Here is a 15,281-nt window from a genome sequence, read left to right on the forward strand (position 1 = left end):
AGCCAAGATGTAAGGCATGAGGCCCCTGAAAGGACACCCCTCCCCAAAGGAGGGGGCGCATGCAGGAACCCAGGGTATGGACACGTGGAGGACAAACTCCCCTGCAAACACTGTGCCAGCAGATTCACTTCCCAGTGTGAGGCTGTGCTTTGCATCGTGGTGATTTTCCCAGACTCAGCAGGAACACTTGTCTGACAATGTCTCCTGGTTTCCCTGTGCTCAGCTTTGTACTCCTTGCCTGGTCCTGTGAAAACTGCAGTGCTGCAGAGGGTGAAACACCCACTGGAGCAGCTGGGGCAGGCAGGAAAAGTGACCATTCCTCCAAGAAAGCTTCCAACCACCTCACATCTCCTGCTCTTCAAACCAGCAAGCTTGAAAAGACCAGGTCTTGCTACCAGGCCTCCTCCTGAGCAGGGATCACTTGCAGGAGTAGATACAGCCTTCCACACATAGCCATTGACTCTTTGCTCTGCACTCAATATCTTGTTTCAAACCAAGGTGGCATCTCTAAAGCACCAAGTGCTGCTTCTTCTTGCTCACAGACTGCCAAGAAAGCCATGGTGGCATCTTTTCCCTCCCTCCAGAAGGAGCAGAGCCCTTTGTGTGGAATGCAATCCATCCATCCATGCATCCATCCATCCAAAGTGCACTGCAGCTGAGGAGGGACTGTGCCTTATCCCTGTGTCCTAGCCACCAATTCCTTTGACTCTGACCTCCCCACCATCCCTCTTAACCTCTGGCCACAAATTATCATTCTTATCCTCCACCAGACTGACCACCTGAGGCATCTCTCTGGTGTTTCACTGCTGCTAGATGGAGCTTGTGACACCAGAACCCCCATCTTTAGGGATAGTTTTTTGAAAGGGGTGGATAAACACTGGGAGGGAACACCCAGAAAGGGTCCAAGGGAAAGGCAGTGACGAGATCTGCAGCACAGCCTCCCAGAGCTCACACTCGCTGCCACCACATCCCTACCTGGCCCATGCCCCCATTGCTCCCCACTCAGATAATTCCCAGTGGGAACCACCATCACCTCAGCTTCTGCCGTGCTTCCAGCACTTGAGCTGAACATAGCCAAAACCAAACCAGATTATAGGTGCTTTCTACTTTTTTTTCCCCTTGCTGAAAAGACCATAATTCACAGCTGAAGCAACTCCTGCCACGTGTTGCTGCAGACTGGCAGGGTTGTTATTCTGTTACTTGGTTCTCCTGCAGGAAGTGGGAAAATTATCCTATTCCTTTATCAGAGAAAAACACCTATCTCTGGGCAAGTGTTTCTTTAAGATAACATTGTACAATTCCCTTGATTTCATCACATGCCGATGTATTTGCAACGGCTGATAAATACAAATACAGCGAGAACCTTAATGAGATACTTTAATGAAAGGCTGTCACTAAATTAGACTGAGCCAGTCCAAGTGTGCAGGAATTGTTTTGCCTTAAAAAACAAGATGCCCCCTTTGTTAACATGTCCAAGGTATTAGTCAAGAGAGGAAAGGGAGGGGGAATGAATGCCACAGAAGACAAAAATCGGCCAAAAATCATAAAGCACAGTGCAGTCCAGAGCCCAGACCCAGTTCCAGAAATCCACTGTGGCCACCACTGGGTGACAGAAACCCTGAGAAACTGAGAACTGAGCCTTTGCTGTCCCAGGGGAGATGCATGGATGGCAAGGGAGAACCAGAGCTGATTTCCAAAATCAGACATTTCTGAAAACAATCAGACTGCCTACATACATATAAAGGAGAATACATATATAATGGAGAATTTTGCCCCCTAAACAAAGCCAAATTCCCCAATCTGAAAAGAATTTTCAGCAATTCAGAGATACACTTTAAAGAGAAACATGGAAGAAAAATGAGGAAACACTGGTTTAAACTCATCCTGCCTAGAAAGGGAAGTGAAGGCAGTTCTGAAAACAGGCAAAACGAAAATAAAAGCCAGAAAATGGGTATTAAAGGCAGCAATGAATTCAAATTACACAGCTGTTCAGGGACAGACAAGGATAGACAGGAAGCCTAGCCCTCATGGTGGTAAGAAAAATAAACAGATTTTTAAACAACATCCAAAAAGAAGCGCAAAAAGAAAGCCCAGTCCTGCTGCACTGCACTGGCCATGGCTGGGCAGAGAGCACAGCACTGGGGCTCAGCACTGGGGCTCACCCACCCGAGACCCCAGAGCTGATGCAGGAGCCTGGGCACCTGCTGGGTCCCTGGGATATCACTGGGAGAGTGAGGAGGATGTTGGGACCCGTGGGACCAAGGCAGACCCTCCCCAGCCCCTCCCCAGCTGCAGCTTTGGGCTTTCTCCTTCTCTCAGACGTTACCCTTAGACAAGCTGGAAACGCAACTTTAAATAAAGGTTAATTAGTCCAAGGAAAAGAAATTAGCAATGCCTGTGGGGCAGCCTTCTTTGAAGAAATGCTTTCCAGGTATCTTTAATCTTTTCAAGAGCTCTAGTTTGAGCACCACAGTAAGGCCTCTAGAAGAAATTAATCTCAGAGACCCGTAGGGGCTGGAAGGGGAAGCTCTCAGCCCATGCTGAGTAGGAGCTCAGTTCCTGCCTCTGCCCTGGTCCCACCTGAGTTTACCTTTGTGCATGGCAAGGGAATCACTCTGTGAAGAAAACCAGGCAGCTCCCAGGCCCTGGAGGAGTGTGAGACCTGGATCAGCCCAGCACCAAGGCACTGCCTCTCAGCTCTTGACACCAGTTGCTTCAAACCAGTTGGCCAAACAAGCAGGGAGCTATGACAAAGACGGGGAAAGCCAAGGACAGAAAGGACAAAGCCGTGATTTATTTTCCATGCCTCTGCAGTAAGCCATGGACATCCAGCATAGGAAAATTCCCTTTGTCAGCTCTTTCTCCTCCCTGCATCTGCAGGCCAGGAGCATCTCCGAGGAGGGAGAAGGCACTGGCCTGACTCATCCTCTCCACTCCTGCTGAAGCACACATAGCTCCAGCTGATTGCTACAACTGCAGAGACACCCAGGCAGGGGGAACTGGAACAGTCTCCTACTGATCCCAGAGGCTGGAGAGACAAATGTGGACACCAGGGCAAGAGGAACCAGGGTGCAGGGAGAGGAAGGGAACATATGAAAGGGAGAGGAAATTCAACTGGAAGAGACTGGAGAAGAGACTGTATAAAGCAATTAACTGTGCTGGCAGGCCTGGGGAGAAAGCCTGAAAAAAGACATCATTTATTCTTCTCCTGGCCACTCTTCAAGTAAGATTTTCTTGGCTACCTAAAAAGGTTGGTTTAAGACAGCAGAATTTAAAAAAACCCAAACCAAACCCACCAGCACTGCGCTTTCAAATGCCACGTTCCAACAAGCAGCACCTCTCCCCTTTCACAGACCCAAGACCTGCTCTTTTAGATGGGACAAGCTCTGTCAATCACACAGTGACAAGATGCCCATGTACAAACAGCTTCAGAGAGTCTTTCCCTGGTACATACAAACACCAGGGCATCATCTGGGCAGCAAAGCAGAAGCTGCTTTCAGCAGCCTCAGGAAAATCCTCTCCTCTTGCCCTTGCTGCCAGCACTGAGCAGGAGCCAGGAACATCACATCAAGAGGAAAAGTGGGCCAGCAACCTAAACTCTGAGGCCTGTGCCTCAGCTCTGCAGCTTTATGGACCCTTAATAGCTTCAGCTTAATCACTTCTGTGCCACAGCTAAAGGCAAAGCCATTCCCTTGTCAGAGCAAAGCCCTGATAGGCGGCAAGGCAGCAGAATCCCATCAGGCTTCCCAGCCAGGGAAGGCGGCACTGAGAGAACCTTCCAGGCCTTAGGCCACAGATAATCTAAGAAAGGAGGGGAACAAACAGGGAACTTTTTAAAGTACAGATCAATTTTTGATAGAGAAATGACAGATCAGGTTAATTAAGAACACAGTAACGCTTGCAGAGTTAAAATTGCAGATCCAGACTTGTCAGCAGTGGCTGCAAGACACCAGCAGCTGCCAACTCTTTGTCCAAGGGCAGTTGGCTAATTAGTGTCTCTGGGAATAGCCTTTGTGTGAGACAACAAGCCCTGCTGCAGCCCTGCCAGCCCAGGAGCCACCACCTGCCTAAATAATAAATCCACAAGCCCTGCTCAGCAGGCAAGTGTCCGTGGAATCAGTCCCAGTGACAGGACAACCCCAATTCACTGCCTGCTGCTGGCACTGCATAAATCCTCCCTCATCCTCACAGGCTCAGCTTCAGCTCTTGGCCCTCTTCATACCTGAACAGAAGTTTTCCTCCCAGCCTGTGAACGAGTATTAAAGCAGCATTAAAAAGCTCAGCAGTGTCTCTAAGAGAACACAACGTTCTTCCACAATTCATCAGTGTAAGAGAGCATTCAGCTCTGCCGTATCCCCATACTCTGTCTCCGCATAGCACATCTCTCCATTATTTCTCCAGATCAGCCCAGGATGCAGCACCACTAACAGCCAGGAACTTAGCTGCCATCCTGCTGGAGAGGGAAGCAGACTCATTCTGAGATGGCTATCAGCACAACAGGAAATTGTGACACGCAGCTGTGCCATCCATCCCTGCTCCTGACAGGCAGTGCCTGCACGTGGGTACTGAGAAGGCCTGAATGCTCCTGAACTCCATCTCCAGCTTTGCACAGACTGGAACTGACCCAGGCAATGGCCACGAGCTGGAGCAATGGATGGTCTGCTACTGAAAGGCACTGACTGAGGATGCCAGAAACCCAATGCAAGGGGAAAGAACCAACTCCAAAATGGCTTTAAGCAGGTGAGAGGCACTGACTGGAATACGAATGTCCAGCTTGCCTAGAACAGAGCCATTTGCAGGCAGGCCAGGGCAATGCTGTGACTGGGGAGCTGGATCTTGTCAGTGACCCACCAGCTTCGCTCCTCACTGAGGGTCTGCGTATCCGAGTGACCAACAGACACCCAGCAGCAGCTGCTGCCAAGTGTACCATGATTGTATTTTTCATCACAGGCTGATTTTATCCCCAGTAGCACCAAAAGCCTCAACATGGAGACCCTGGTAACTTTTAGAATTCCTGACAGAGAACAAAAGACCTGCTCTCCGTTTCTTTCAGAGTTCCCTGCTGTCTCTCAGCTGCACAGCTTGGATGTGGACTGGCAGTGCCTCTCAACACAACAACCCTTTAACAGCCACTTGGCAGAAGCAGTGGTGACACTGGAGCTGGGCTGTGTGCAGGCTGCACACTCCCCTTGCTGTCACACACCTGACACACACTGCTCATGATTCAGTGCCCAGCCTCAAATTTTACCCAGGCATGCATCTTCCTAATCCTTCTGTTCCTTATAGGATACAGATGCTATCCCTGTAAGGTGGGAAGGAGCAGCACAGCTCCTGAGAGCACCTCTGTGAGGGCAAGTGCCCACCTCAGAACGTTCCCAGCTCACCCAGGCCCCCTTCCCACTCCTACCACAGCCATTCTCCATTAATATGAATGATGGTTTCCAGTGAGCACAGCTCTGCTGTGCAGCTGGGCTGCACCACAGCGCTGCTCTCTCGGTGATATCAAAGTGACCGTGAAAAAGGCAGCACTGTGAAAAGAGCTGCTGCAAGAGCAGGGACACAAGGGCTCCACATCTGCATTTCAAACCAAGCATTTCCCACCCCCAGGCAGTAACCCTTGCTCCCCAGGATGCAGGTGTTGTGGAAGAGGATGGAGTACTTTGAATTTGCTTGCAGATGGGAATGTGCCAGTCACACTTGACTGCAGTTATGTTGAAAGATTTCAGAAAAGCCTCACTCCTGGCACAGTCACAGCACTGCAGGATGGGAGAGCTGGCACTCAAGTCACGTCCTGCTTCCAAGAACTGGCTCCTTTCCCTACCTGCCTCCCTTATTAAAGCATATGGCTGCTGTCAAAGAAGCTGCAGTCTCTGCAGTGCACCTTCTGCAGGTATCCTCCTATCAGCTGGGGATGCACCACCCATCCCACAGCTGATGTGACTTGCACAACTCCCCAGAGGACAAAGCCTGATTTGGTTGTGCACAGCACCATCCTCTCCAGGTGTGCAAGGGGAAAACACCCACTTCTCAAAAGGGAAACACCAAGCCACACAGATGTTAAGCTCCTGGTCCCTTGGACCCACACTGGCATAAATCTAAATTCCAGTGATTTGGGTCCCTGTGTTGCTGCAGGCATCCAAATCATGACACTGGGCACTGTGGTCTGAACAGCCCCTCTGCTCCCTGTCCTCCCCAGCACTGGGAATTGCAACCATCACCCACTTCCATCAAAACACTCAACCACTGACAGCATGTCACAGCTCCTCCAGGGCAGCTCTGGGACCAGAAGAGCAGCTGCAGAACAACCACAGCCACCCAGACACCCCTCTGAAGGAGAGTAGGGTCACAGCCCTCCGTTACCACTGCTGGTACAAATGCTTTAAAGACAAAAGAAAACCCTGACAGGAGCCAGGCATTTAAGCTCTTTATAAAATTAAATCGTGCCTTCAATTATGGCAAAACACAATAGCAGATACATAATCTCCAGAAGTTTAAATCCATAAAATACCATCAGCAAAGCTGCTGTGACTGGTGAATTCCTGAAGGGCACATGCAGCAGGGACACAAGAACAAAGTCATTTGGCCACAGCCCTTTCTCTGAACAACCTGAAAGACCTTCTGCCTGCTACCACGACACAGGGGTCATGGTCCCTTAACAAGACTATCCCAGGCAGGTGAGGGCTAAAGGAGCCAAATGTCAGCGCCACGGCTACACCCAGCACAGCTCTCCAGTTCCTATGGAGAGGAACTGGTTCCAGGGATTTTTTTCCCCCCACTTAGAAATAGCACTGCTTTCAGACACACTTCTCCAGAAGACTGAAGGCTCCCATTATCACCTGAGAAAGACTTACCTTACCTCAACACCTCAGCTGTAGGGGAGAACATGCCTACCTCAGAGTCTGATATAGAGACCCGATTGGACTCTATTGTTGGTCTCCTCATTATACGTGGTGATGGCCCTGTGGCATAAGGGCCACAACCTGGAGTGTTGCTAGAAGCCAAATAACCTCCTGATGATCTTTCCTGAAGGGACAACTTCCTACTTGATAGACCAGGTCTAGTTAGAGGTCTCTTGGGAATATGCCTCAAGTGAGCATCTTCTGACTGTTGGGAAGGCAGAAGTTCATTGATTCCCATGTCACTGCTGACTCCATTTCTTTGGATGTCCTTTATGTTATCAGAAAAGACTGTGTCATTTTCTTCACCATTTTGGTCACTTCTGTCTGGGACAACAGACACATCTATGGCTGCCACTCTCTCCACCAGTTCAGTCTGTGTGTCCATGCCTCCATCCACAGCATTTGCTGCAGAGTCCCCCATGGCTGTGTCCAGCTCGTTTGGTCTCAGATGGTCACAGAGAGAGCAGCAATGTTAGTGCTCAAAGGCTCCATAAATACCTGAAAGGAATCACAAACAGAGGTAAATAACAATAATGTTCACTCAACACAAACATAACCAAACAGCCATCTCTGACTTCTTCCAGCATGCCAGAAAGTGATAGCAAAACACTGGCAGGCTGTAAACAAGGTACAAGCACTCAGACTGAAAGGCAAACCCAGGCATTGAGCTAGACAGGAAAGAGATAAAAATGAGATTTTATCTGATCTGTAACAAGTGACACAGCCAAAGAGAACTTCTCCTTCTGCAGCCAGACCTACAGCCAACCAGAGCTTATAATACTGGAAGAAGCATCCCAACAGCTGAGGGCCAAGGGTCAAACTTTCGACCTCTTGAATTCTTATTTATAGGATACAAGAGCTTCTGGCATGTACTCAAACCCAACAGGCATAACAACAACTCCATAACCATTTAGGGCTCCCCAGTGGTCTCTCTGCTGCCCTGTAGGCCCTTAGAGAGTGTCACAGAATGGCCAAGCATGACGACTTCCCCACTGCCATTTCCAACATAGTCAGCAAAAGCAGAATTTAAAATCAAATCCAGTTCCAGGGTTGCCCCTGGCCCCACACAGTTGCAGTCTGTGTGCAAACACATGTTAATCTTGCTGCCCACCATGTATAAAAACTATAGTGAGTTACACAATCAACAATGCTTAATGATTAAAGCATGGTGGGAAGCAGCTTTTCCTCGGGAAAAGACCTACAGAACACCAAAGTGCAATACAAAGCTAAAGCTGCTGCATAGAATCGCTGTTTCCTGGATGCTAATTTCAGTCTCAATTTAAAACAGATTTCAGTCTTCCCAGCCCAGTGCAGAGCAGGAAATGATCCTCTGCAGCACATGGCTGTCAACACTTAATCACCTCTGAAGATGCAGCACTGCATCATTTCATCCCTCTGTCCATCTTCTGGGGACAGCGGGGGAGTACTTGACTTTACTCACAGCATCCTGGCCTGCATCCAGTGAATTCAGAGCAGGCTTAACCCTGAAATATTGCAACCTGTGGTTCTCTGTATTCAAAGCAGGTTGTGCATAAAACTCCTGCAAGTCAGGTGACACTTGCATCTACATTTCATTTACATGAGGACAGGGTGGGGGTGAGCGAGTCCAAAGAGCCCCATCCAGCATCAGCCTGGGAACACACACAACCCTTGGCAAGGAGCACAGGTTGAGCAGGGCTCAGAGCTGCCCAGCAATGCTCAGTTAAACACACTATAGTGAACTCAGCTGCACAGGGATGACCTCCTGAGTCCCCCAGGGCAGCCAAGCTCAAGCAACCTTTTATATCAATGAGAAAACCAGATTAAGATCTCGACTGGAGGCTTCACCCAAGGTCATGTGCCAATCATAGGGATACACGCTGGGCACTCAGTGTCACAGGAACGGAATACCAACATCTAAGATATTCCTCTCCACATCCCACTGTTCACCTCCTTTCCCCCCTCCTGTCTTTTCTGCAGGCTTGCTTGAAACAAATTGACAGAAGTGTCACTCACTCAAAACAGTAATGAAATGGTGAGATCAGCTTTAAAAGCTTCTATTAAAACTATATTTAAACACTTCAATCCCCTTTGAAAAAAAAGGAAAAAAAAGAAAAAGAAAAAGCACAAATCCCCTTTGGAGCCAGGGTGCAGGCACTGCAGGTGGCTCTCAGCAGCAAGGGAAGGGGTGTGGGGTTCTGTGCAGCACACACTGCACGTGGTCCCACAAACCCGGGGCAAAGCAGCACAAGCCTCCCCTCTGCCAGGCCTCCCTGCTCTCCCAAACCCCCAAACACAGCCTGCAGGCCAGCAAGCCAGCAAGGATCCTTCAAAAGGATTTGTGGGAAGCCCACCAAGGATTTGCTGTCTGCAAAATGCTTTTGTGAAGTCTGGAAAGCTTCTGAGCTAAACGAGGAGCATCAGGTCAGGGCAACTGCAAGTCTGCAGTCACCCCACTCTCTCTGCACTCCAGAGCCTGGGGAGCAGCACATTTCCCGTGACACTCATGGGATGCCTGCATGCTTGGCTCCAGGGGAAGGTCATCTCCTCAGCCCCAGGGAAGCACAATCAGTCTCCAGCCCTGCCTGCAGATCAGGGCTTCCCAGGGCTGCTCTGCACAGCCAGGAAAGCACCAGCCACATCCCTGCTGTCTGCAGCCTCTGCCAGGGCTGGGCTGTAGCTCTCCTGGCAGGCTGGTACATCACAGAAATCATTCCAAATGAAGGGAAGGAAGGAGCGAAAATGCTTCCACCATTTAACCCAGCTTGCCCAAGGGATAGGAGGAAACCTCCGAGGCCACCCTGTGCTAAAAGCTGTTTCTTCTGCCTATAGAGAAACAAACCCGAGGCCTTTCCTTGCAGCAGCTTTAGCCCCTGGACAGCCACAGCTCACCTCACTCCTAGGCAGCATCAAGAGGAAAATGAATCCGCAGCTGAAGCCTGCAGCTCCTACACCTTCTTCCCTCCTCCTGCCACGAGATTTTCGCCATATGTGGGAGCAAGGGGAATGAAGAATCTGCCTGTGCTGCTGTGTGGCTGGGCGTGAAAGCCCACAAACCACCCACCTGGACTGAACATTTGTGAGTCTCATGCTGCTCAGCCAGCAGGAAAAAAAGGCCAGGAGCACCGGGAAGAGCAGCCCAGCAAACAGTGATGCTCATGTCAGTCACCTGAGCAGCTCCTCACCACCCAGACCAGGCACCCGGGGTGTCTCCCCCTCAAAAGTTGAAGCAAACTTGCTCAGTTCTAACCCACAGCACAGGCTGCAAAATAAATCTCCAATTGACAACTGAACTGAAGATAAACCCCATAAATCAGTTCATCTGATCAAAACAAACAGACCCATACAGTGTTGAAACAAATAATACAGTGCCGCTAAAAGCAGGCTAAAAAATCTAGCAAGACTTTAAAGAAAATAACCATTTATCTGTAGAGCTGGGCTTTGTTTCAGGTTCTGCTGTTTTGAAGGATTCCTTCTCACTGATAAATCCTCCAAACTGTATTGGAAAGTGAAGATTTCCCAACAAACAAATCAGTTACGAGCAGCCCAGCCTCGCTGTGCATAAACTCAGTACAAAAGACAACTCTTAATTTCGGCAAGGTTAAATCAATGGTGGATTCGCAGTTTTTCAGGCTGTGCCACAACCATACCTTGCTGTTATGGGAAGTCCCAGCAAAACAGAAATTCCACCACCACCATCTCCCAGCTCCTGCGCAGCTCCGCTGTCCCTGCTGATCCCCCACAACACTGAACACCTGCTGTAGAGCAGAGGATTATGCTGCAGACATGAACCAAAGCTGCAAACAAGCTTATATGAGCAAAATTAATTTACTTACAGATATCTTATTTACCATTTTTCCCTGTAGCTATTCCTCTTGCTGCAGGCAGACTGCCACTTCAACCATGATTTTCACAGTGTATTTATCAAATGGCTGCACATGTTTCCCAGACTGGCACTGAGCAGAGAATGGTACAAAAAACCCTTTTGAAAGGAATATGATCCTGGAGAAAATCTCTCTGTATTTTATGTGGGAGATGAGCAGATGCAATTAGTTTTGCTGCTCAATAAAGTATTCCAAAGCATTGTTTGAAAAATAAAAAATTGTAAATCTAGTTTACTGCTTGGTCCATCCTCTTGGCTAACTAGAAGTGCTCCTGTCAGAAAAGATGGGGAGGATAAAAGGTCCTGAGCCTCAGCAAACACAGATTCATTTCCCAATTTTGCTACAGGCTGTGAAAAGCGACTTTATGGCTTTGTTGCAGTTCCAGGTTAAGAGGAATGATGCTGCTTCTCCTTCGTGTCCCTGAGAACACACCTGCCCCGTGCTGAGGCACCAAGGGCCCTTGCAGTAAAAGAATCCCAGAGAATAATAACTGCAATGAGCATTTGCACAGAAAGGCTTCAGGCAGTGATTCTGCTGCTGCTCAGTCAGAGGATTCAAATGCTGGCACCAGGGATGTCACACTGAGACCCTGCCTGCAGGCACGTCCATTAGGTACCACTTGACCACACAAGACCCACAGGCAGTGTCACAGAGAGAGGTCCCGAAGATCACAACATCTTTACCCTTTTTTCCCTGATGCTTTACCATACACCAGCAAGGTCAGGAATCAGGCCAGGTTTTCCAATCAGTGCAATGATCCATGTACCAGGACAGGCTGCCTGCAGGGGGGACATCATCCCCATCACCAGAATCCATCAGCTCAGGTGAGACCCCCCCAGGAACGCCCCCAGGCTGGGGCAGAGCTGGCAGCACACCCAGTCCTGTGTTTCCTTCACACATTGCCCCCAGCAGCACGGCCACAACGAAGAATCCGCTCTGACTGCTGTCAACAGCGGCAGAAACTCCCTTTAAGGAGAAAAGCAGCATGTCCTGGGCTGGGCTGCCAAGTCCTGGACAGCTCCTCGAATGACATTTTAGAAATATCAGGTCAGCAAGTCCCTTCCAGAGCCAAAGCTGTCTCCCCACACCAAGCAACACAGACTGGGAGTATTTCCATCCTGGAGTGTTGCCTGTGCTCCCAGTTCTGCAGGACTTCCCCAAGCACTGCTACCCTGACATGAGGGAGATAATTCCACACCCCCCCCATCCTGAGCCCATCAACTTTTTATGTGTGTTGGAGGCACTTGCCCCAAGCCCAGCCAGCTCACTCCAATACCTTCAGTCTGGAGAAGTTTGAGGGGAACCTGGGTCCCACAGGCAAGCACTGGAGCAACATCGGAGCTGCCAACAAACCCCACAAGTGGTGTGCAACACATGGAACTTCAGATATCGTGCACCAGCCATTTATGGGTCTCACTGCTGTGGTGGGAGAGCAGCTAGAGGGTTCATTTTTCCTGCAGTAATTAAATTCAGAACATTTCAGCTCTGCCCACTCCTGGCACACCAAGCAGGGCACCTGAGGGTGAGACTACCTCCTGCCCATCTGCACTCACACTGCTGCTGCCAGGAATCAGCCTGCAAGACACAAATGAGCTTCTTGGCATCTATGAAAACCAGTTTCAGACATCGCTGGCCAAAAGGCAGCCCAAAGCAAGAGGCAAAGGACAACAAGAAGTTGCAGCTCTGTGAAGCTGAAAAGAAGCAAATCCCTGCAGTCCTTGCAGAGATCATCAAGGCAGGTGTACACCAGACTGCCCATTTGGACTGTGTCCTCCCTGGCAAGGGGCAGCAATCACTTTAGGTACTAATTTCTGACTAGAAGCAGAAGACATTAACACAACCTAAATGATAAATTAGAGCTTACTGTTGGTGCTTTTTGCACACACCCCACACGTTTGCTTTGTGCTGGGGCTGACAAGGCTCTTGTTTCAGGGCACAGACAAGCACATCTTGCTGAGAAATCACTCAATCCTGCTGTAATCATCCAGTCCCTCTTCCCTCCACAGCTCTTGGCAGTGAGCCTGGCTGTTGTGCCACAGCTGAAAATCAGATCTAAAGCGAGGTGCTTTGATGCCTTGTGTGAAGCTCCTCGAACACAGCTTTACCAGGAACCATAGAATGACAAAGAACAGCAGCTTTTGCAATTCAAGCACTGCGTGAGAAATCTGAAAGGCAAGTTCAGACCCCTGCTCCTGCCAGACTTCTCAAATGACAACAAACATCTCCAGACCATGGTCTGGAAAATGCAGCATTCTACTTCCACCTCCTCCTTAGTCCTTTTCAAGGCAGGGTGCTTTCCAAAGGGATTTTGGGGCCAGTTCAGCCCCTGAGCTACAGACAACAAGCACTCCAAGGTGCACAACTCTGTGCTTGTCCTGTTCTCCCTCTCTTCTCCCTGAGAGATCCCATCTGAAGGCAGAATCTAGGGTTTGGATCTGATGAAGGACTGACACTTTCATGACCCTGGATGTAAAGTATAGATGCACATGTGTGACACAGGCTGAGCTCAGCAGTGATCTCCTGATATTATCATGTGAAAAGCAGAAGTTTCTCACCATGAAGGCCATGTAACCACTTTTAAGAGCAATTAACAGCATATTTAAAATATGTTTTGAAACTAGCCAGGATGCTGAACCAAGATCTCCAGTCTACCCTACAATTCAAGAGATAACAACCACCTTGCGCACAGTCCCGAGCCTGGAAAGTTTTACAAAAGATTTCCCAACTCCATTATATTTCATCCCTCCATGTTCTAATTATATGGTTAAATACATTTGCATAATCAGATGCAATTACACTAATTGCATATATAAGCAATAATCAACCAAAAATTACTCTGAAGAAAAAAGTTTCTACTTAAGGAAATTCCTGTAACAAGAAAACACTGAGGAATGCCAAGTCTGTCTAAGCGAGAATGATATTAACATTAAACATTCCAGATAATGCAGGTGAAACAGGAGCCCTGCCAGAGCATTATCCAACTGAGTGCAGCTCTGTTGGCATGTTTTAACCATGTCTTTGGTGGGGACAACACAAAAGAACTGAAGAGAAGTTGTGCTCCTTTGTACTCAAGCCCTGGCTACAAATGGCTTCAGTAAGACAGGTTTGGCTGCTTCGTTTTACAGTAGAGGTTCAGCAAGACTTGTGGGCATCACATCCTGATGCCAGACTATATTCACTCCTACTTTAATCTTTTAAAGCTGTTTATCAGTGTATGAGCATCAGAGCTGCTTTTATTTTGCAAATTACAGCTGGGAAAGCACGAGGAACAGGCAACGAGAGGCACTCAGCCCACATATCCCAGAGTATTTGCTTTCAGGGATGCCAAGTGCTGTGACTCACCATCTCTGCAACAGCCCAAAGTGACCACAAACCAGCACATCCCAGCACCCAACTCCACACTGACCCTGGTGACAACCTGAGCTCAGATTATAACAAATCCCATTTGCCCTTGTGACAAGGGACACAAAAGCCCTGTGGGAGAAGGACCCTGACCACTGTGTCAGCCTGATCCCAGCTCCTGACACCGTGGCAGTGAGGGATGGGAGGATGGAGGAGGTTGGTGTGGGCAGAGAGCCCAAGCCCAGTCCTGCTGTGTGACCACCAGCCTTACTTGGTGCTTTGCCTCACTTCCAAGTGACCCTAGGGAAAGCAACGTGGAGGATTATGGCATGTTAACGTGCACACACGGCCTGGACAGCATGGGGACCTCTACTCAGGTGTCAGAGGAGAACAAAACCCATTTCCAAAGCTGCTCTCAGCTGACACCAACTCAGACCTCAGAGCCTGCCTACCCCAACCCCTCTTCCAGTCACCATCATGAGTGCAGGAAATACCCCAAATGCAACCTGCATGCTGCCCAGGGAAAGCTGACCCCCATAAATCCAATGGAAAAGCAGCCTCCCAACCAGCCCCTGTAGGAATACTTGGTGCTACAGCTTGAGGTGGGCATGGACAGCATCAGCTCACACAGAAGGGTCCCATGTCAGGTCAGTGCAGGACCTGTGCTGTGGAGGGAGCAGGCTCCTGGGGCTGAACATGAGCAGGGAAGAGGAGGAGGAGGAAGAGGAGGAGGAAGTGCCATGGTTTGCTGTCACTTGCTGGGCTGAGAGGCAGCGTGATTCCCAGGAGAGGAGGCAGCCATGGCAGGGAGCACAGCTTGCTGGAGGTGGATTTAAACAGTCAGTGAGGGGGTGCTTCAAAAAGTAACTGAGAATGTCAGATTATGTGAAAGTTGAAAGTCTTAGATTATTTGTAAAATACTAACAAGTAAGGCAGTAGTCAGGCTCTATTGATTAATGAACAAAATAATTGCCTCAGAATCAGGGAGGCTTTAATATTTAGGGCCTTCATTGCAATAATAGTTTCCAAATGTCTGTACCATGGCAAGGTAAATAGCAGGTTATAAAAAGAAGTTTTCGGTTGTTCTAATGGGAAGGGATTGGTCTCAGGTGAGCCATCTTCTGCTGCAATCTGTAATGAACCTCAACATTGCCACAGAAGATGATACAGACACGTG

The 15,281-nt window shown here is 49.0% G+C and overlaps 1 protein-coding gene across 5 annotated transcripts in view; it reads right to left on the minus strand.

Annotated features, from left to right (window-relative positions):
• The window catches only part of CAMKK1 (calcium/calmodulin dependent protein kinase kinase 1), a 95,795-nt gene that overhangs the window by 48,166 nt on the left and 32,348 nt on the right, over positions 1-15,281 (minus strand). For 3 of the 5 annotated variants that reach the window (XM_032129749.1, XM_032129748.1, XM_032129747.1), the window contains exon 2: positions 6,892-7,397. In XM_032129749.1, coding sequence (XP_031985640.1) covers positions 6,892-7,320 — 429 coding nt within the window. In that variant the 5' untranslated portion in view covers positions 7,321-7,397. Of the gene's footprint in view, positions 1-6,891; positions 7,398-10,528; positions 10,637-15,281 lie in introns of those variants that run through there. The other 2 variants (XM_032129750.1, XM_032129746.1) reach the window with 1 other exon arrangement.

The sequence above is a fragment of the Corvus moneduloides genome, chromosome 20 (genome assembly GCF_009650955.1).
Source record: "Corvus moneduloides isolate bCorMon1 chromosome 20, bCorMon1.pri, whole genome shotgun sequence".
NCBI lineage: Eukaryota > Metazoa > Chordata > Aves > Passeriformes > Corvidae > Corvus > Corvus moneduloides.